We start from the raw sequence: 21899 nt of genomic DNA on the forward strand, positions 1-21899 counted from the left end.
CGCCGTGCAAGCTGCTCCCTTCCTCCAGGAGGCCATGTGGGAACGGAGGATCCACCTTCCGGCCCAGCTGGGGAGGCCCTTCAGAGCCCCCCAGCACCTGCATCCCCTGGAAGCTTAATGCAAGCAAACCCATAAGGAAATAAGTCCCAAGGAATAAAGCTAGGACGAGCTCCTTTTACTACAACGTTGGTTTAATTGCGTCAACACCCAGAAATAACGCAAAGGGATACGTGCCAAGAGCGGCCCCCAACAGCGAGACGCTTCCTTCCATTACATTGTCATGGGCCTTTCACACTTCTTTCACTCCCCCCCTCAAAAAAAAAAAATTGCACCAATTGACGTACAAATACAGTCTTCTGTCTTTCACACATTCATGGATTCTGCTGCTACAGGAGGGTCGAACCCCCAGCAGCCACCCCGACACAGTCGCAGTGGCTTCCTGGGGAATAGTTGTACAAAACAGTATGAAAGTATTTTTTTCTTTACAAACATATACCTGCAGTGTTTACTGGTATTTTTTTTTAAGGTTTCAAAAATTAGGTTTTGAGTCACTAATGGCTTGTATCTTTTATCTACAGTAAATTGAGCATATATATATATTTTTTAATTTTAGGAATGTGTAAGGCATTTTGGTAAGTTGAACAGTAAGGTCTAGGTCACAGAGTGATCAAACTGAAGTCCCTTCCTTTGAACCGTCCTCTTCCCCCTGGAAAATAAAAGCAGAGAGATGAGTCACTCAACAGGGTCTAACTTCTTAACCTTCAGAGCAGCTTAAGTAGCAGAACATTTTATGGACCTTCCCTTCCAGACAATCCAAATGGTGACAACCCCCTCCCAGCAGAGTCCCGTGGGTTGCCCAGAGCCACCAAGACGATTGCTCACAGTAAGCACCACATTGCCTCTGCTTTGGGACATGTGTGGGACATGTGTTTCTTTGTGGCCTCCACTGGTGTCAAGAGGAAGGATGGAGCCTCCAGCATGGTGGAGGTCAGCTCCATCCCCAGAGCTTGCCCAGCAAGAGCTCACTCGAACGCTGAGCTTTCCCAGCCACAAAGGTCTGAGCTGTTCTCCTGCCCAGCCATGGCCAGATGCTCATGGGGACCATCTGGTCACCTCATCTAGCTCTAGATGCCACCCCAGCCAAGGGCTCAGTCCCCAGACCCAGCTTCTAGAACAAATACCGTTTCCTGCAGCTGTTCTTTCAATTTCTTCACCGTTTCCCTCTCTTTGGCCAGTTGGTCCTGGGTAGCCTTCAGTAGCTCTTGTAGTTTGGTTGCTGCCCGGCCCAAGTCCTTTGTTAATTTTTTTTCTTTTTCAAGTCTTTCCTAAAACAGAGCAGTAGAAAGAAGCCATCCACATGAGCCTGCCCTGTTTGCAGCTGACACAGGATTTCCCCCACCCCATCCCATTGGGGTGGTACTGAGCAGTCTTGGTGACCAAGAGCTGAAGGCACATCCCGCTCCCTGCACAAACCCAGGAGGTGCCTGGGCTAGGGCAGCCTCACAAGAACAGAACATGTATTTCCCAATACATGACTGGGCCCAAGACTGGGCAACATCCCTAGCAAGACTGCTTGCTAAAGCAGCCAGCTTGGGGCATCATCCCCCTTCCTTTCTCATCTCAGCCAACTCGGACCTAGGACCATGACTTCCACCCTGCTTCACCCTTCGGCCACGCTGAGGCTCGCACTGAGGCCTGGAGCTACATGTATGGGAACCATCCACGTAGTTCCCAGCAAAGATGGACCACGTATGCAGCCCTTTGCTGCCTTGCCTTGACACCAAGCACAAGAAACCAGGGCAGCCAAGTCACCTTGAGATGCTGGGCCTCCTCCGGGTCCGATGCTGCTATGTTTTCAGCCAGTCTCAGCTTTTCCAGCTCTGCTTGCAAATGGCATGCCGAGTTTTGAGCCTGGAAGAGGGAAAGGTGCTCGTTTAATGGCTCGTGGCAGTCAGGATCTCCCACTGGGAAAGGGGCACCCTCAGGGTCCAGCAATGGACACAGTGTCTGTATTTGCACAGTGGCTTTGGCACTGCCATCATAAGAAGTTTCCTTTGCTCCAGGGAAATGAGGCAAAGCGTGGCGAAGTCTCAGATGAAGGTAGCAAGGGGAAAAAAAAACTCTTCTTGGGTTCCATTAGAAGCCAAAAAGTTGACCCTTCTTTGCATTTGGATTGGGGGTAAAACTGTGGGATGCCCCACATCAGAGCAGGGACTGCAGATCCAGCCTGGCCCTAAATTCTGTGCCCTCCTCATCCCATCCCAGACTTACTTCTTCCAGCTCCAGCGCCAGCTTCTGCCTCAGCACCTGCTCCTTCTCCACCTGGGCTTCATTTTGCTCTAGCTGAGTTTTCAACTGCATTGGGAGAGAAAAAAATACATATATTAAAAAAAAAAACTTAAAGGACAGAGATCAGTGCATGGGGACACTACCATGAAAGCTGGGCTACACAGAAGAAACAAAAACAGCAAGCCCATGGACACCCGCATATCCCCTCCTCTCTGCACCACAGCTGAGAGGCTGATGGGTCCAGAGCTCAGTTTGGCTTTGCCAAATTGTGCCCTCTCACAAGGCAGCACGAGCCGGGACTTGGGCCAGGAGGCAGAAAGTGGCAGGGGACGTGTCCAGCCGGCGGCCACGCGCTGCCGGGCGGACAGTGGCCGGGACCGTGGTGGACGTGCGGCGCAGAAGAGACGCGCGAGCGGAGCGAAGCCACGTGTGGGTTTCCATGCTGTTAGAGACAGGGACACGGGACACGGTTAGGGGGGTCAACACCTTCACGGGCAGCAGTCTCACCACCCTGACCTCGAGGGGTGCAGGCTGGCTTGGGTCAGTGTGTGACCCCACTACTCCATCCTGCGCGTGGTTCTTCATCTCACCCAACTGCTGCCTGACCTGCAAGGAGGACCGGCGAGAGCGGCTCAGTTATGCGACCGCATGCCGGCAGCCACTGCAAGACCCACCAGGACCTACAGACAACACTTGTTGGGTCTTTTTTGCTTGCATGGAAGCCAAAACGTTTGGAAAAAAACCATCTCTGATTCAGCTAGACACATGGGGCAGTTGAAGATGTGGCTCCTGGGTGTGTAGACCTAGCTCAGAAGGGTGGCAGCTTCTGAAGGGAAGCTGCACTCAAGGTACCATGTGGTGCAGGAAGAGCTTCGGATGGAGAGATCTCCCGAGCCTCTGCTCACTGCAGTGGGACGCTAAGGGACAGCTAGACCTCGTGGGCGAGCTTAGCATCCAAAGAAAGAAGCATTAAAATATCAGAAGGCAAAGCCATAGCTGCTGTTTCACAACTGAAAAGCACAATTCAAATCCAAAAGCCTTGATAATTTGGCTTTTTTTTTTTTTTCCTGGTTCTCTAAGCCCCCCACCCCCAGCCTCTCCCCCACTCACCTACAGAAACTTCACCTCATCCTCAGATCTTCCAAGCAATTCACACACATGTGGGACATACAACCCAGGTCCTCCCACCCGGGTGGGCTCACAGACCCTTAGTGCATCCAACCTCCTGCCTGCTGTAACCTCCTGCTCTCCTGTCCTTCCCAGCTACCTTCCCAGAAGGAACAGCAGGCTCATAAAGTCCTCTCCTGGCTCGCCAACATCCCCTCTGAAAGCCGGACGAGCACACAGCTCGCCAACCGCCCCGCAGCAAAGCAGTCCCTGCCTGTCCCAGCAGTGCGGCTGCAGGTGTCCCCCCTTACCAGGGCCAGCTCCTTGCTCTGCTTCTGTGTTTCCACCTTCGCGGCCTCCAGCTGCTCCTGGGACTCGGATAAGAGCTGCCTCAACTGAGAAACAGGAACAAGGAGCAAGCGGTTGACTTAGGGCTTCACGTTTTCCTCCCATTCACCTCTCCAAGGCCCTGAAGACCCTGAGGTGTCTGCAGGCCACCAAGGAGCAGCAGATGACATCGCCATATTGGTTCCCCCTGCTTCATCTCCCTTCCAACATATCACCTGACATTGCCTGCAGCCCACACTGGGGCGAACATCTCCATCTACCTCCCCCTTCTGATTCACAAAGCTCTTGATGCAGATCAGGGATGAACCACGCTTAGAAGAACGCTGAAAGCAACGTAAGAGCCCACAGTGACCGCACTTACAGCTCCAACTTCTTTTGTATAGTTCTGGCGTTCTGAGCTGGCTGTCTCCAAGTGATTTTGCAGCTGTGCTTCCAGAAGCGACGTGTATTCCTTTAACTGGGTTCAAACACAAGAAAGCAGAGGGATTTGCTTGCACTGAGGCGCAGCACTTGGGTAACACATCCCAAGCACATCCCACGCGGCACGCATGCCTTCGACCCCACTACAGCACATACCCCTCTGGCACCCATGCAGGGCATGCCAGGTAGCCTGGCTCAGCCCAAGCCCTCTTCCAATAGCCAAAAAACCTACCAGAGTAGCCAAAAAGCCCTACCTGGTCTGTGCTCTGCAGCTCTGCTTTCAACTTCTCCACCATGTCTTCTAGGGACTTCAGCTGAACTTGTGACTAAGGCAGAAACAACGAGGAAAGGTCAGTAAATGGTGTTTCACTTAGATGCTGAGCATGTTTTGGAAGCAGCAAAGTATTTTTTTTTCCAGTGAGGCAGCCTGGGTTTTGCTATTAGGAAAACCACATAATCCAGAAGCTCAAAGCATGGGTCTTGCATTTAAACCTGGGTTTGTTCCTGAAGAGGATTTCACAGCTGCTGAATACTTTGCAATGGAGAAATCCATCTTTTCTCCACCGAGAGGCAGAACAGTTCTGTGGCCTGCCCTTGCAGTGACGTTCGTCCCATTGCACACACCAATCACACAGCCCATAAACACCAACAGCCACGTCATCTCCATGCAACCCCACGCTAGCCAGGTCATGCTGCAAGCCAGCAAGAGGCAGAGAATCTAAAGATTTCTTGTATTTAAAGACCTATTGCTCCCCCATCTCTTTACAGTCCCAGCCACCTTAGCTTAACCCCACATGATGGGGAGCAACCAGTTTTGCATTAAAAAGGAAGGCAATGTCAGCCTTGCAAGAAGACATGATTCATCACGTTCTCCGAGACACCAACTAAGCCCCAAGAGCTCAAGAAACTGCTGCCCCTAATGCCCCTGGGTGGAGGCCAACCCAAACTCTGAAAGTCAGCCAAGTTCTTCTACAAATGGGATTCTAGGAGCACAGCACGTGCGCTGTGGCAGCCAAGTCAGGGGACTTGGCCCAACAGGAGGACTCAAGGCAGACGCCCAAGCTGCAGAGCTTGGATCGCAGAAGCATAACATCGTTTCCTGACTAACATGACCAAGGTGGAGACATGGAACAACTCCTCCAGCTCCATGGGAGGATTCTGGGCATGGAACAGACAGCAGGTGGGATCCAGGAGAAGGAGGTGGATATAACCTGTGGCCCACCACAGCACAGAGAGAGGCTGAGCTCCTAGGTGAGATGGGATTCTCTGTTTTGTGACAAGAGGGTCAGATGTGAGGAGCTGAGAAAGTCCCCATGTTTCAAGAGTTCAAGGTAGGGAAGAACATCTAGGGTCACCATCCAACTCACAGCCAACAGCCCCTTGAGTCCAGCTCCACGAGACATGACACATGAGCCACAGACCCAAAACACCCACCTTTTGCAACTCCTCTTCCGACACGGTGAGCTTTGCCTTCCACACTCGCTCCTCCTCCTCCACGCTCTTCTGCAGGTCCCGCAGCATCCCCTCCTGTTGGCGAAGCCCCAGCTGAGTACAAGGACCCCCTGGACACGCTGGGCATGACAGAGGAAGGGCAGGGGACAAACAGCCCAGGCTGAGGACCGCGCAGATGCAGGAGATGCGACACCAAACTCACCGTCTCCGCGAGGATCGCGCGGTACTGCTCGCATTCTGCCTGTAAAGTGCTTTGCGCTTCCTCTGCCTCCCTTAATTTAAGTGCCGGATCCTGAAAGGAGACCAGGAGGGACAGAAGAAGGGATGAGGCAAAGGAACGAGTGGCTCTTCAGGCCTCGCTCACCTCCCCAGCGCCTCCACCTACCAGGTGCTCTCTTGCAGCCAGCTGTTGCTTTAGCACATCTGCTGCCTTCTCCAAAAACTCCTGCAGCCACGTATCATAACCCTGAGTTGGGAGAACAAGGGCAAAGGGATGGAGAAGGATGCCCAGGTGTCCCCCGTGCCGCCGGGCAGGGTCTGACAAGCCGTGTGCCTACCTGCTGCGCAGGGACGTCGACTCCCGGGAAGGCGGCCACCAGCGCCTGCTTGGTTCGCGCCTGCACCGCGTCCAGCTGCTGCGACGACTCTTCCTGCAAGAGAGACAAGTCGTCCTGCGACGGAGCCCTCGGGGGGATGCCAGGACCTTTCCAGGGCAAGCTGCCATGGGAAAAGCAGTGCTGCAAACCGCCAGCACTGAAAATCCATGAAACCTCCCGGTCTACCCAGTTCTCCAGTATGTTTTCATTAGGCCTCTTCTCTAAAAGTCAACGGGATTATGCTGGTTGGGCAGTACCATTTGACTTTTTTTTCCCGTGTTGCCATCTTGAAGGAAGCCTGGGAAGGTCCTCTGAGTGCAAGGGACCATCTCACAAGAACCAAATCCAAGTTCTCCCGGGATTTGGAGAAGCTGCCGTCGATGACACTGGCGGAGGCAGCCAACCCCGATGCCTCGGCGAGGCTGAACGTTCCCCTGCACGAGCGGCACCGCCGCTGCAGAGAAACGCCGCGCTCACCTTTGCTTTCGCGGCAGCGCGCAGTTTCTCCTCGCACGCCTTCTCCACGCCGGCTAACGCCTCCATGGCTTTCCAGTTCTTCTCGCGGAGGTCCTGCCAACACCACACGAGCATGTGGCATCAAGGCACACGTTACCCTGAAGGCCACTGTGCTGCTCATTAGCACAAGATCCCCAACATGCTCAGGCCTTCGTGCAGCTCAGAGAAGCCCCATGGGGAAGAGAGCTCCAAAGAGCCCCTTGACCCTCAGTATACGGTCTCTCCTGCTCCCTGTGTCCTAGACCTCCCAGCTGGACAGGGCACATCCACCTCCACCCGCACGACCCAGCTGACTCACGTACGTTGTTTTTTGTCTTCTGCTGCTCCACGGTTTCTCTCAGCTCTGCTGCTTCCCTTTCCAAGGCGGAGAGCTGGCCTGATTTTTCTTCGAGCCTGGAGCAGCACAATACAGGAGTGAGTTTCAACCTCCTCCTCCCTCCCAGGCTCCCTCAAAGGCTACAAATTCCAGGTTTACACAACTGAAATTGCTCCCAACATATCCCTTCCATGGCTCATTAAACCAAGATAGCCCACAGCTCTGCATTTTAAAGGCATAATCTTAGTATGTTGAGTAACTACAGTTCAGGGTGATCGACTGGACACGTTCTGCAGGTTCCCTCCATACTCTCAGATGCACCATTTACCCTGACAGGAGTCTCGGCAGAGCAGACCAAAGAAGACGCAGGGACTCAACATGAAATGCCCAGATCTCTTGGCGACCAAGGACCTCTGGTCAGGCTAAGCAACTCCAAGGAATGCTTGCTAACAACAGGAGCATCCAAGATTACCCCCAAACAGCAAGTTTTAGTGCCGTGACAGCCTTTTGCATGTTAAAGCAGTATCTAGACTCACCTTAACTGCAGCTGCTTCATTTCTGCTTCATTAGCTGCCTGGAAGAGAGAAATCCCTGTCATTGCCCATCTCAGAGCCTCACAGAGCCCTTACAGAGAGCATCCCACAGGGGTTCTGCCAGCAAAGATAACGCCAGGGCTACATCGTCATGCAAAACATCAGCTTGGACCTGGTGCTGAGAGCTGAACCACGTGCTGGCAGCTGGGAGCTGCAAACAGATCTGTACACCCAGGTCTGCACAAATACATCTCTTACACCTCCCAAAGAGGCACAGAGTATCCCTTCTCCAACACGTTCCCATCTCCAAATTAAAAGGGCACACGACCTGCAAATCTCTGTCTTTTTCTGCCTCTCTCATCTGGCCTGCTTCCAGCAGAGCTTCAATGGATTTGATCCTCTCCAAGAGCTTCAGGTTCTCTGAGCTGGCATCCTGCAGCTTTCCCTTCAGGCTGTCAAGCTCCGACAGTTTGCTTTTAACCTCTGCCTCGGAGCTCAGCAGCTTGGTCTGCAGCTCTGTTGGTGGAAGAGGAGACAAACAGAAGACGGTAGGTGCAACCACATCCAGAGACTGCTCTCACCTGCCCCAGCAAAGAGGCCTCAGCCATGCAGAAGAGGGGTGCTGGAGAGGACCAGGGTCTCATCCTCCACCCGTGATGACAGACAAGTCCAGCATCCTCCAAGCCCTGACACCAGATGATCCAGCTAACCTGGGTCAATGCACCCTGTCCGGCTCCACCAAGGAACCACCTCAAAGCTCACAGCAGTGCTCAGAGTCCATCCCTGACTTGCCCTGCTGGCAAGATGTCCAGCTCCTCACCAGCCAAGCTCTGCTGCTGTCCTTTGGCTCTCTCCGTCTCTGCTAGCAGGTTCTTGTAGCCGCTCTGGGCTTTGCGGAGCTCTTCGCTCACTTCATCCAGCCTCTTCTGCAGCGTCGCCTCCACCTCTCTTTGGGAAGCCTGCAGGGCAGGAGCAGAAGGCTTTAACCTTGGCCCGTTGCAAGCAAAGCCATGTCACTTTTTAAGCCGTGCTACTGGGGGTTAAGACCTCTTTTTAAGGCCTCTTTCCTCCATGCTCCCCGTGCACAAAGAAGCGTTTGCTTTGTGCTCCTGTTTTGCAATTTGCCACAGTCCTCAAGTGGGAACTAGATAACAACCAAATATCTCCCTTCTGGGCCAAGACGACTGCCCCTGGCCATCCTCCCCTCCAGCATGGAAAAGAGAGTTAAGCAGCTTCATGCATTCAGAGCTGCCCCCGTGCAGCTAGAAGGAGACCAGGATAACACCCAGCTGTCATCCAGGAGTGGGTGGATGCTCTTTACGACATGGAGATCATCCAACAATTTTCCTTGCTCGTGGAAAGCAGATGCCATGTGCACCAGACTGACACAGGGAGCTCAGGGGCCTGGAGGTATTTGGACGTGTGTTTCCGCACGCAGTGGAATTTTCGACATGGCTGTGGCCAGGGAAGACCTTTTTTTTTTTTTTTTTTCCACCTTAGAAAGCAGCCAGGGAGAGGCCTGGCCAAGGCATGCGCTTGGAAGGGGAAGCAAAGCGAGGGGCATGATGAGTGTGCTGAAAACCAGCAGCCCTCGGAGGATGAATCATACTGCTCTGAACGCCAAACGTTTCATGGAGGAGAAAGAGGAAGGCAAATGAGCCTGCTCTCTGGTGACTCCACTGTAGTTTGGTGGCTCCAGAACCATAAAAAAGCAGGATTCCACCGTTCCTTGGCGTTATCATTCAGGGTATCATTCCCTGATACTGTTCCTCAAGCCAGAGCTCTAGGCATTGCTGCTGAGCATGCGTGTGACCTGTGCTCTCTCCATCACCACAGCTATCTTCAAAGCATCCCTTGCTATTCAGCACATATCCTCTAAACAACCCGAAAACCTCAGGCACACCCCAGCAGAAAAGCCACAAGCGGCTCCTGCTCTGCCAGGGAGGGAGCACACGAGGCTTAGAAAGAGCTGAGCTGAGAGCGAGTCCATCGGTGACAGCGACGGACCCACATGGGACAGGAGCTGGGAGACTTCCCAACATCTTTCCTGGGGCGAAGGGAATCCCACTAGCAAGGATGTGCCCGTGGGGAGCCAGTGCTTGCCTGAAATCAGGCTGCAGCATCTTTGCAAGGGGAGCAGCCCCTTGGTGCCCGCCTGACCTGTAGCTGCTCGATCTGCTTCTCGGAGGCCACCGCTTTTATCTCCCAGGTCTTTCTCTGCTGCTCCTCTTGCTGCAGCGTCTCCGATTTTTCAGACAGCTCTTTCGCCAGCTTGTTGCATTCTTGCCGTAGCTTTGCCAGCTCAGCATTTTGCCTGGAGCAAGAAAAGCAGGGCTATTATAACCCACAGGCCAATAGAGTATCCTTGCTTGACTTACAGGGGGGAATACAACCTCCTGTCAGCCTGACTCACAGCTCGAAATATCTGAACAGTTGCATTTTCCTATTTCTAGGACACGCCTGGTCCTTCGTGGACGGAGTGGAATGAGTTGACAAATTGCTTTTCAAAAGCTACGTTTCAGTCACAGGAGACATTCCTTTCCTATGAAGCAGAAAACATGAGCATCTGCATTCCCAGACACAAGAGGAAGTTCTCTAAGCATCTGGAATCCAGTCAGTAATTATTTTACTGCTGTTAATCATCAGCTGTTTCTTATTTTCTAAAAAAAAAAATAGGGAGCGTGAAATATCTCTACCTAGCTCATACTTGTTCTACAGGCATCAAGAAGGTCTTGGTTCTCTGCAGCATCACTTGTTTTAAAGAGAAGATTTCTTCTGAAGTTAGAAAGTATGAATGTACATGAGCTGGAAAGTCCTGCACAGCACCTCAATTCTGTTAGTAGAGAGAAAAACCTTGACCCCCAAGCATCTATCCCCTGGCAGCCCTTGCAGTGCGAAGAGCACCACATCGAGCATCGCTCAGCTCATGCTCACATTGAGCTGTCTTCTTCTTTGCACTATCTGTTGGCTCGAGCATCAAAACAGCTCCAAGCAAACAGGAAAAATCCTGTGGAAACATCAGCATTTCCTCCATCAGCACCCAAAAAGACGCTGGACAAATTCTTCCTGCCCCCATCTTCCAGCTACCTGAAGCCACCAATTGCCTTTGCAGGATGGTCTCTGCACAGGCCCCGTGCAAAGGGGATGGGAGAGCTAACTCCTGATGCCCAACCCCTGCCCCACACCGTCTCTGTCTCCACTCCACAGCCCAGCCCTGGCCCCAGACTTACTTGCTCTCCATCTGGCTGGTGGCTTGGTTGAGCGCGTCCCGCAGGATGGAGTTCTCCTGCTGCAGGCGAGCGAGCTGCGTGTTGGGGCCGTTCTCCAGCTGCTCCTGCAGGGTCCGGATCTAGAGGATCCCAACATGGGTTATTCCACCGGGAGCCCCTTTCCTCTCCCAAGAAGCCCATACATGAGCCCAGCCTGGGTCCGTTAAGCGCAGGGGAATGCACACACGTGCGTGGGGGTGCACTGTGCCCCCTTCCTCGTTTGACAAGACATCTACAGCTCCCAGGTATGTAAAGTCTCCTGAGGATGTTTCCATATATCTCTTATCACTTTAGCATCAGGGTCCAGCAGCCTGGGACTAACAGAGCTTTCTGCTTCCACTACAGCAATTCATGCAGCAACCACCAAAAAACAAGATTGCCCCCAAGAACTGCCTTTGCTCAAGAGGTGTCCCTGAAGTCACCAGTACTTGGGACCTCACCCCTTCCCTTCACACAGCCAAAATCTCCCAGGAAGGGGCATCTTGTTGGAGCAACCATGCTCCAGGCCTCTGTCACTGCAGTTGCACATTCAGGAAAGCTCTTTTTGGGAGACTGAGCACCACGAGCTCTCTTCCCTTCTCTGAGACCCTGCCACCCTTCCCAATCTCATCCAAAAAGCTCTCCGTGCACCAAAAACCATCCCCCAGCCAGAAGACCAACGTGCCGCCCACCTTTCCCTGGAGCTGCTGCGTTTCGTTCACGTGATCCTGGTAGCTGGCCTGCATCCGGGCCTGCACGGCGGCGATCTCCCGCTCGCGAGCGAGTAGCTGCTCCTTCAGCTTGCTTTCCATGGCCACCGCCTTGGCCTTCTCCGCCGCGAGTTCCTTCGAGGAGAGAAGCCATCTGCTTAGTGCTCAGCACTTGCTTTGAGTTTGCTCGCTTTAAGGAAACACAAAACCAGGCCTCCTCATTCGGAAGACTTAAAAGTTGAGCCATTTCAGAGCTACAAGCAGGTCGTGAAGCCCCATGTCAAAAGAGCATGGCCAAGCTATATTGTTGAGCACTTAACATTTCTTCCTCTATTTTGTTTTGGGCTCTGTGGCCACTGGATGCCACTGTTGTTCCACACTGAGCCAGCTAAGAGAGAGGAGTAATACAGCCTAGATTTTTTTTTCAGATCAATATGTGTTATATTAAACACCACCTAGCACCGAGCAGGAAAAGAAAGGGACATCCCCAGGTTGGGATTGAAGGACACTAGACTGCCTTCAAGGAGGACACTAGAGGAAAGCTTGCTTCATAGCTCATAGGGACATACAGAACGTTGGTCTTCTACCCTCCTCTCCCACCAAGGGGTTGACCGCATCCCATCAGCCAAGGCCAACGACGCAGCAACCACAGGGCCACATCAAGGTGCAGGAATTTATTCCGATTTCAACATTTAATATGAGGTTGAGCCAAGGTGCAATCTTTTGAAGAAAGTACCATTCCCCACTTCTTGCAGGCCCCATACATGCTCTGAACCACCACTTTTTAGGACGGATACAGGGCCCAGAGAGCAGCTGGGCTCTGTCTCCAGGTAGGACTGCAAGCAGGGGCTGGCTGTCTTGCTGCACGCTAGCAGGACTTCTCTGCTGAGCTGGAGCAAGTCAAGATGACTACAGTAGAAGAGAGAGCCCATGCCAGGGACCTCGGGAGGGCCATGCAATGCTCACCTTGCTCAGCTCCCGCAGCTTGTTTCTGGCAGCAGATATGTCCTCTTGCTCGGCAGCAAGTTGTTTTTCCTTCTCCTCCAACTGGCGTTTTAGGACAGTAACTGGGTCACCCTTCTGTGTTGCCTAGGAGCACGAGAGAGCGTGTTAATGGGAACCTCCAAATCCACCCCATTTTCCCTGCCCCTGCATGCACGAGCCACCTAACCTGCAAGACAGGCATCCTAAAGGATCCATCCCTCTATCCTCCAGAATGCCCTCCTGGTTTTGTAGCCAGCAGACCACCCAACCTGCCTGGAAACCCAAAGCTTTCCTTCACTTGATACCTCACATCCCAGTCCTGGTCTCAGTTGAGAGCTAAGGTCCTAAGAGCCAATTCCAGGTGGCTGTTGGCCCTGAGCCCTACCGTGTGCCAGGTATCCTGCACGATGCCTGCTTTGTCCGTCAGGATCTCGATCAGCTGCTGGGCCTCCCCCTCACTGAACACCATGCTGCTGATGGTGGACACAAGCGTCTTGTAGGGCAGGTAGAGGGGCCCATCCGAGTCCACAGGTGCTGAAGAGAAACAAGGAGCCATTGAGACCACTCACACCAGTGGCAAGGCTGAGTCACACTCCCCCATTTTAAGCTCAATACCTTAGCTGGCCTCAACCATACAACCACACAACTGACATTTTGATCCAGTATCACCTCTACACATGACAGCAATGTAAGAAGTGCTAGAGAACAGACTATGCTCATTGCACAAATGTGTTTCAGAGGTCATCGATCACTTCTGTCTGATGCTACTACAGGTCATGTCCAACCCACGAAACAAACTGAATGACGGCTGGACACGCTTCACCAACACAACAGGTCAGAGGTTTGTCAGGCCAGGAAGGATCCGAAGTTCTGAAGGATCCACAAAACCACCTTGCAGAGTGGAGCTGAGTGGAGCTTGGTGTTCCCCCCGCTCCCAGGCTTGCTCCAATTCTTTGTGAAGGGAATGATGCATATCCCACAGCCTCCCTACTCCTCTGTGAGCTTGGGAAAGCCAGGTAGCATCGTGTAATCCATAACAGGACTGCAGTGCTCTTGTAGCACCACAGTGCACAAGGTCATGACGGAGAGAGTTTTAAGAGTTATTCCACAGTACCTACAATCCAATGTGTTTGCTCTTCTCAAAACAACCTGTATTCATTGGCTCATTAAAAAAAAAAAAAAAGGAAAGAAAAACGCACTGGACTTCAATGAGTCCTCATTCTTTAAAGCCATTAACACCAAGGTCTCTTGAATCCACCTCTTGAGACCAAGGCTCCTATGACTGGGAGCCGTATAGCAGCAGGTTCAGAAATTGCACAGCGCGGAGCATAACCTTCCCATCACTGTCTCTGAATATGTGCATCTCACAACCCCATCACACCGAGGAAGGGTGACTGCAGAGAGTGGCAGGAGCCCGAGTCAGCTGCAGGGTTAGCTCTCCTGTGCCAGACATCAGCTCCCACCAGTATATCCCACCACTACCAGTATTTCAGAGCTTGGAGGCAAAGAAAGAAAAAAAAACCCAAAACTCAGCCCATGATAGTCAGTGCACTCACAACTTTTCCAGCAAGTAAGCAACAAGACCCACCTGGTTCATGATCTTAAGACATACCTGAGAGCAAAAACACCTGCCCAGATTGCTTTCTTCTAACCCCAGGGTTGATGTTTTCCCCAAGAAGTGTCTATCTATCTGAGCTAAAAGCTCCAGTAGAGGGGAAAAATAATTAATTAATTAAATAAACAGGTTCAACCTCCAGGTCAGAGCAACAGAGGGTTACTCAGGGTCATCATTACTTCTAAAGTTACCTGTAATTCCCTCCTGTTCTGCACACAGACTCTGCTACATGTGATGACCTGGGCCATCAGCATGGGTAGGCAGCTAGACTGAGCTCCCCATACTCCTTGCCGAGCAGGTGTTTGTGGCTGCTTTCCCTGTTGCAAGCTGGTCCCTTTCTTCTAGGCAGGTCATCAGATGTGGGAGAACCTCTCTCCATCAAAACCCACTCTGTTTTGGCTCTTGCCCTACAGTGACCAGATGCTCCTACATAACCTTGAGCATCCTCCTGGCCTGAATACTCATGTGCAGGTCCAAATGTTGCAGGGTTTGAGATTGCGCCCTTCATCTCCGCAATAAATCACGTCTCTTTAAACCCATGCTGACATGTGGCACTAAAGACAATCCCAAGTCTGGGAAGCAAATCAGGGCTGAAGTCAAGACCAGGGACTCAGCCAATCTTGGGTCCCACCATTACAGCAGATGACCCTAGATCCCAGTACATGTTAACGCCTTGCGAGCAAGTTCTCCTTGGAATGTAAAAGGCTAAAAACAAACTAAATGAGAAAAAAACATCCCAAACCATTTGTGTCAGAATTGTCATCTGTAACAGAGCAGAGGACATGACCCTGAAGACCCAAACACCATCTTTGCAGCACCCTCCAATAGTGGCTGCTCCTGAGCTCAACAATTTCAAAACTTATTCCTGTGTGGAGCTGGCCTTTAGTAAAATGCTTTCCTCAAACAAACAGATTCAACGGTTTTAATCTGCTCTGGGAGACCTACAGGCACAAAGCTCCCCAAATCTGGCTGAGTAGCAAGTCCTTTTCTGAAACACAGATGCAAAAACTGCTAGCTGACTCTGCAACACGGGTTGTGTTGTGTTGTGGAAGGCTAGCAAGCTTTTGACTTCAACTTCTTATTCTCCAGAGAAAACTCCAGTCTTCCCAGCCACCTGGGCAAGTGCACTCTGTGCACCTGGGCCATTTCAACAGACATGGTCCTTCTAGAGACGCCACGTTTCCAACACAACACGTCTTCCAACAGAAGAACGAAGATGTCTCAGGACAGGCAGCTCTGTTTCAACAGCACCAGGATACTCTGCTTGCTTACTCAATGAGGACATAGCCAGAAGAACTTGGCCTTACCTGGCTCACTCTTCTTCTTGGATGCAGCCTTCTTCTTGCCAGCTCCATCAGGCTTCTGCTCCTCATGAGCGGCAAGAGCATCAGCTTTCTTGACAGCAACTGAGTTGATGACTGGAGCACTTTGGTGGGTGCCAACTGGTGGCACAGCCACAACAGGCACTTCCTTGGAGGTCACCTCCAAGACTGGGGAACTCTTGGGGACACTGACAGGAGGTGAGGCCAACACCGGACTCGGAGCAGGCTCCACCTTTGCCACCTTCTTCTCCTTCTTCCTCTTTTCCTTAGGAGACGGTGCAGGCTTCTCCTTTTCCTGAGGGGCCACTGACACTGCTGCAACAGGAGACTCAATAACTGCAGGCTCAGACACCACCACAGGCTCAAGAACTACATCCTTGGGAGAGTCTGTCACTTCCTGAGCCAGCTCCTGCTCAGGTATCTTTCCATTGGGTTTCTCTTCCTTTTTCTTTGCTTTTCCTTTTTTCTCAACAGGTTTCTCTTTCTTCTTTTTCTCCATTTTGTGCTGCTGGGTCTTCTCAAGCTCTTTGCGCTGCTTAGCCAAGGCTTCCTCGTAAGATGTCTCCTTCATGGAGAAGGTGGACACCAAAAAGATTCCAATGGCTGATATCACCATGAAACCTCCAAAGACCATAACACCCAGTGTCTGAGGGTCGTACACATCCATTCTGCCTTATTCTTCTGTGCCTGCAAGACACCAAAATGACAGTTAGTGCAGAAAACCCCAAAGACACAGTGGCCCAGAGCAGTGAGTTTCATGTCAACATTGTGTTTCCAAATGGCATCTTGCACTGAGAACTACATACTCTGGGAAGAGTAACCTGCCTACATATCCACGAGTCAGGGCTCTTCCACCATGTTGCCTATTCCCAGTTTGTAATTTCAATGACTGTAGCAATCTCGAGAAGCACCCAAAAAGGGGGAGGAGGACAAAAACCAAACCAACCAACCAACCAAAAATCCTTGGCATCTGTACGCCGCATTAACAGCCATTCCTGAACACATAGCTTGTCTCAAGAACAACGAGTTGGGGATGCCACATGCCAAGTGGCTCTCCCGCACTACACAGAGATGCAGTGCTAATTAGCCATTGCTAATTAAACCATGTCCTGTGTTTCTAAACCAATCTCTTCCCTACTTTTCCACTCATGTGTTTCTCAGAGTGCAAAACCTCCCATGGCCATGAGAGTGCTCACTAATTCTCAGGCAGGGATGCCAAAGATGGGCAACGCAAGAAGAGGCACTTTCCAGGCCATGCAAAGCTGCATTTTCTTGCCATCTTGGAGAAAAGGCAGAAAGCCCTTGGCTAGCAGCAGTTCTCATCCCCACACTGAATTGCAAACACTATCAAATTTCCTCTTCGAAGGGCTGTGGATTGGAGGGTGGGAGAGCTGGTAGAGGAGGAGGGCTGGAAGGTGAGACCAAAACAAGCAGAGGAGCATCTTTTCAAAACCTCAGCTCTTGAAAAAAAAGAGACCTCAAGGGTATTTTTGGCATCATGGTGACACGTTACAGAAAAGGTGTTAAAAGAGAGCATGCAGGAGCAGCGCCGCAGCAACCTGCTCTCTCAGCAACCGTGCACTGAAGACGACTGCTCCAGACATGCCACACACACCAAGGTTCTTCACAGAGTCCAAGCAGGCCGTGCAGAGCCGAAAGGAGCTGCCAGTGGAGACCTTCCCCTGCCTGGGATGGGGGTTTCCACCAGCAGTCCGGCCCTCCCTCTCCATAGGGAACAGGGCATCGTGCGGTGGCCGGAGCCGGCAGAGCCGCGCGCTCCCAGCGGGGCGTCTCGCCCGATGTGCCACAGCAAAACCCACTGCACCTTGTCTCCTCCGGGGTTTTACAGCAGTGCGAGATAGCAATGCAGATTAGCACAAAATGGTCCTTCCTGGCTGAGCAAAACACCGTGACAAGGAAAAATCTGCTAAGCTAATGTCAGCGAGGCTTCAGCGCGGGAAAGGGGCTCTCCACGTGCCCCTCCAAAGCTGCAGACACCTCTGCCCTGCTGAAAAGGGAGGCTCAGCCAGGCAAAATCACAAAACCTCTGCAGCTACTCGCAGGTGGCCAATGCCATCGGATGGGACTTGGAAAGCCGGAATTTGGCACCACCGCTATTCCACACATGCCCTTGCTGTGAAAAAGTCCAAAAGGAGAGTGAGAACTGCCAAGCGAGCAGCACTCGCTGCAGCAGCCCTGTCACAGCAAAGGGGAAGCAAGGACCCCTCAGCTGGCCCTCGGCAGGCTTCAAAGGCCACGGCACAAACCCAGGTCCCCCGGCGGCTCCATGGAGCAAGTTCTACCAGCAGAGTTTCCCTCGCAGCCGAGACCAGGCACAACTCGGCCCCGACAGCTCTGCAAGGAAGAGCGTATCGCTCCGACGGCAGAAGCGACGGCAGGTCACGAGACACCACGTACATTTAAATTAAAGCAGACTGGACATGGCATTTTGAGGGTAAAAAGAAAAAAAAATGTCTTCTTGATGAATAAATGCAAGAAGCAACATAGGGCAACGTTAACGACGGCAGCAAAGCTCTGCCTTGGTACTTCCTGACCTTGCCTTCCCCCCAAGGAGCTTCAGTCTTTGCCTTTCCAAGGGCTGGAAGTTTGTTTCTGAATCGGCATGGCCAGATACACCCATAATCTTGAAGAGAGAGGAGTTTTTCTTCAACCTTCAACCTTTTCTTTTTTTCCTAGTTATCCACCAAATTTCCAAATATCCCAGCCTAGAAGAACAGGCTTCCCCAGCCACTCTGGAGCCTGCAGTCACCTCCACTTGCCCCAAGCAAAACCCCCACAAGCCATAAGGAAGCAAAGCCAGCAAAGCACGGCATTTTTAGGGAACTGCAGGACCATTCCCAGCACTAACAAAGGCACAGCACAATTGGAACAGTCTCAGCGTCCTGAAGTTGCCTGTGCCAAAGACCTGCAAGAGCCAAACCCACGATGCAGCCTTCCCACCTGTCCAGGTTTTCCTCCTCTCTGCAAACACTTCTATGAAATCCACAGGAATTTGGTATCTTGGAGACTTTTACCTCCATCCAAGGGGGTTTAAAGCAGCCAGGTGAACTGTGAGGCAGGAGCAAAGGAAGAGACAGGTTGTAGCATTGCAGAAATTCTATTTCCTTGCACAGCCAAGGAAAAACATGTGCACTATAAGGAAAAGCATGTGCACTGTCAATACCCGCATTTAGAAATGCTTCAAATGGGAAAAGGAAAGATGCTCCACCTCAAGCCAAGACTTGCACTCTGCCACAGCATCAAAGCAGCAGCTCAAGTTAATACAGGAAAAGAGGCAAGTGGGCACCGGAGAGGAGAGAAACAGAAATCTTGGGTCATGCAGCTGGGGTTTGCATAGTCTGAAAGCACTTTTTAGTACAAAAAGTTTCCAGGCTGAGATCTCAGCTCCTCTCAGCTCAGTGTCAAATTCCCATTGCAGGACATAGGGGGAAGCACTTGTGAGAACGAAGGGACCATTTCAGAAATCCCTCCAAAAGAAATGATGGTCCTGGGAAACAAAGTCCTGTCTCCTGCCCAGCTCTGAAGCCACCCTTGCGAAAAGCCAGCGCGAGGAAAGGGCCATCAGTGGGGCCAGGGCTCCCCCAGCAGCAGGGAGCCAACATTTCAGAGGGCAGCAGATAAAAGGCCAAGCACCAGGTCATTCTCCTGAGGTCTCTCCCTGCGCCCTGTTGCAAAGGATGGAGACAACATTTAGGAAGGCAGGGTGCCTCCAGCAGGACCTGCTTCAGCGCATCCTCGGGATGCAGGACGGTGCATCCCTCGCTCCTCATGGCAGGTAGCAGTGAGTGCAGGCGCTAGGTGACACCTTCAGCCCAGCAGTTACCTCAGGAGCGGCTACGGCCTGGCTTTAAGGCAGGTATGTGAGCTTTTGGTGAGCTCTTGTAGCAGGAAAGCAGAAACTGCAGCTTTCCACAGTTCCTCTTCTCAAACCTTAGTGGAAAAAAAGCAGGAAACACCTCTCTGTGTAAAAGACACTGCGGGTAGTAGCACCACAGCGCAGCTGCATCTTCCTATCCTTCAGGATAGTCCCAAGCTCCTTGGGCTCGCGGAAAAGTCCACCACGTTTCTCCCCACACTTCTCTCTGCCCAGGCTTTGCACCCAGCAAGAGCCCCTGCTGCTGCTGAGCTCCTGGGTGGCTTCGCGTGGCCATGAATGATGGCCAGGAGTGAGCTTGGAGACACGTATCTATGTATTTTTTGCCCCGTTAAAGAAAAAGGAACGCTCATAACCGCGACCTTTTGCGACTGCACCTCACCAGATCTCACAAGATTGGCTCTCGGCTACGGTCAAGAGGAATTTGCTTCCAATATGTGGAACAGATGGCGGTGGCTGCAAGCGGCCCGGGCGAGCGCGGGGCGACGATGTTGAGCGCAGCGCAGAGCTCCACGGGGAGCAGGGCTGCACGGGACCATCCCGTGGGTCCTGGGGAAGCAACTCCGAGCTCCGTGCCAGGGAACGGACCCGCATCCCCTTCCCGTCCCTCGCTCCGGCATATCCCTAGCAGCCAAGAGGTCATATTCCCTCAGGAACGGCCTCAGCTTTCTTGGGTACGTGGCTATCTGGGAGGGAAAGGAGCAGCGGAGGGACTTTATTTCCACCTCCCAGGGTCCGGCAGAGAGTTTGCTAAATATAATTGTAATAATAATAAGAGTAACAATAATAATAAAGTAATAATAATATAAAGTAACAATAAGAGTAAAAAAAAATCCACGAGAGGCTGAAGCGCTGCAATGGATGCGGGAAGGGGGAGCCGGGTGCGGGGGCCGGCGCTGTCCCGGGGCAGGGAGGGAGGAAGAGGAGGAGGAGGCGGCGGCTCCGTCCATCATGCGGCGGGTGCGGGCACGGGGCAGGGCGCCTCCCCGGCCAGCCGCACACGTCGCCATTCCGCAGCGCCCCGGTCCCGGTGCCGGTCCCGGTCCCGGTTCCGGCTCCTGTCCAGTGCCGGTGCCGGTCCATTCATCCGCCCGCCGCATCGCGCGGACGCCCCGTCCGGCCGCCCCGGCGCTTCCCCGCCCCGAGCCCCCCGCCCCGAGCCAGCTGCAAACGTGGCCGGGAAAAAAAAAAAAAAAAAAGGAAAGAAAAAGCAAAAAGGAAAGAAAAAGAAACAAAAAGCGGAAAGCACCAAAATTGGGAGCGAATTAAATAATAATAAGGATTTTTAAAATAAATAAATAATAAAAGCTAGAGAAACCGGCGGGGGTGCGCGCCCCCCCACCCGCCGCCGCACTGACAGCGGGCGCCGCCGGCCCCGCGGGACCCCCGCGGTGCGGGGCAGCGGGCGCCGCCGCGGAGCCCCGACGGGCCGGGCCGGGCCGAGCCGAGCCGGGCCGAGCCGGGAGGCGGCGGGGCCGCGGGGCCGCCCGCCGCGCGCGGACCCACCTCGCTGCCGTCCGGAGTCAGTCGTGGCACTTTCTGCCGCTCGCTGCCCGCCGAGGCCCCGCCGCCGGCACCGCCCTCGCTGGCGCCGCCGCCGCGGAGCCCGTGCGCGCGGCGGGGCGGGCCGGGGCGGGCCGGGCCGGGCCGGGGCATTGTGGGGACCGTAGTCGCGGCGGCGCCGCCGGGGGCTCCGGGCGGCCGCGCGGGGGGCTCGGCGGCTGCGGAGCCTCTAGGAAGCGGGAAGCGCCCGCGGCCTTCGCGGCGCTCCCTGGTCCATCCGGGAAGCTGTGGCGCTTCGCAGGAGAGGGCCTCGTTTCCGTGCTCTTCTGGATCAGAAGCTCCGCGGGGATGTCCAACTAATGATAAGGGCTTTGGGAATTTCAAGGTTTTGTTTTGCTTTGCTTTTAAATTTGAAACACAGGAAGTTGCATCTCCATGTGAGGAAGAACTTCTTTACTGTGAGGGTGACAGAGCACTGGAACAGGCTGCCCAGAGAGATTGTGGAGTCTCCTTCTCTGGAGATCTTCCAAACCTGCCTGGACGCAGTCCTGTGCCACGTGCTCTAGGTGACCCTGCATGTGCAGGGGGGTTGGACTAGATGATCTCTAGAGGTCCCTTCCAACCTCATCCATTCTGTAATCCAGCGTTGGAGTGTTCCTTTTGTTGGCCCCCCACATAGCTTAACCCACGATCCCTGTCTGGTGGTTGCATGACCTGGGCAAGCTGGAGGTACTGCATGAGGTGGGATCAACTACACTCAAGGTCAGCAGTAGCCCTGGGAGGGAAGAAAGGGCCCTGCTCTCTCCCAAGGCCGTCTCGGGGTCCCTCATGGTCACATCTCCATCCTGAAAGGTCTCTTGGGGCTCCTCAGATGTCTCCCTGGCCCCAACTAGCAGTGTTGCTCAAGAGCTCCCTTGAAGCTCAGCTGCTGGCAACCCGGCTGAGGATTGAACATGCCAGATGGGAAAGGAGCAGTCAGCTTGAGATAAAGCAGTGCGGGATACCAGTGTCACCCTGCCTTTTCCCACCACTTCAAAGACTCACT

The 21899-nt window shown here is 53.1% G+C and overlaps 1 protein-coding gene across 2 annotated transcripts; it reads right to left on the bottom strand.

The window, feature by feature from the left end:
• Window positions 1-173: 173 nt before the first annotated feature.
• On the bottom strand, window positions 174-20957 carry RRBP1 (ribosome binding protein 1). Of its 2 annotated transcripts, XM_088530342.1 has the most exons (24): window positions 20858-20957; window positions 15442-16143; window positions 12905-13053; window positions 12502-12624; window positions 11518-11670; window positions 10808-10926; window positions 9738-9891; window positions 8398-8536; window positions 7906-8093; window positions 7581-7618; window positions 7031-7121; window positions 6690-6782; window positions 6174-6266; window positions 6002-6082; window positions 5819-5908; window positions 5599-5691; window positions 4419-4490; window positions 4106-4201; window positions 3708-3791; window positions 2806-2895; window positions 2272-2355; window positions 1813-1911; window positions 1182-1325; window positions 174-706 (listed from the first exon to the last, which is right to left on the bottom strand). In XM_088530342.1, exons 2-24 carry the CDS (start codon window positions 16121-16123, stop codon window positions 668-670), a joined length of 2994 nt encoding a protein of 997 aa, XP_088386468.1. In that variant the 5' UTR covers window positions 16124-16143; window positions 20858-20957; the 3' UTR covers window positions 174-667. The 2 variants fall into 2 exon arrangements, with proteins under 2 accessions (XP_088386468.1, XP_088386469.1); XM_088530343.1 differs by lacking the exon at window positions 2806-2895.
• Between the last annotated feature and the right edge of the window lie 942 nt (window positions 20958-21899).

The sequence above is a fragment of the Tinamus guttatus genome, unplaced genomic scaffold, assembly GCF_059628265.1.
Source record: "Tinamus guttatus ecotype Peru unplaced genomic scaffold, ASM5962826v1 Tinamus_guttatus_pri_ptg000367l, whole genome shotgun sequence".
Classification (NCBI taxonomy): Eukaryota; Metazoa; Chordata; class Aves; order Tinamiformes; family Tinamidae; genus Tinamus; species Tinamus guttatus.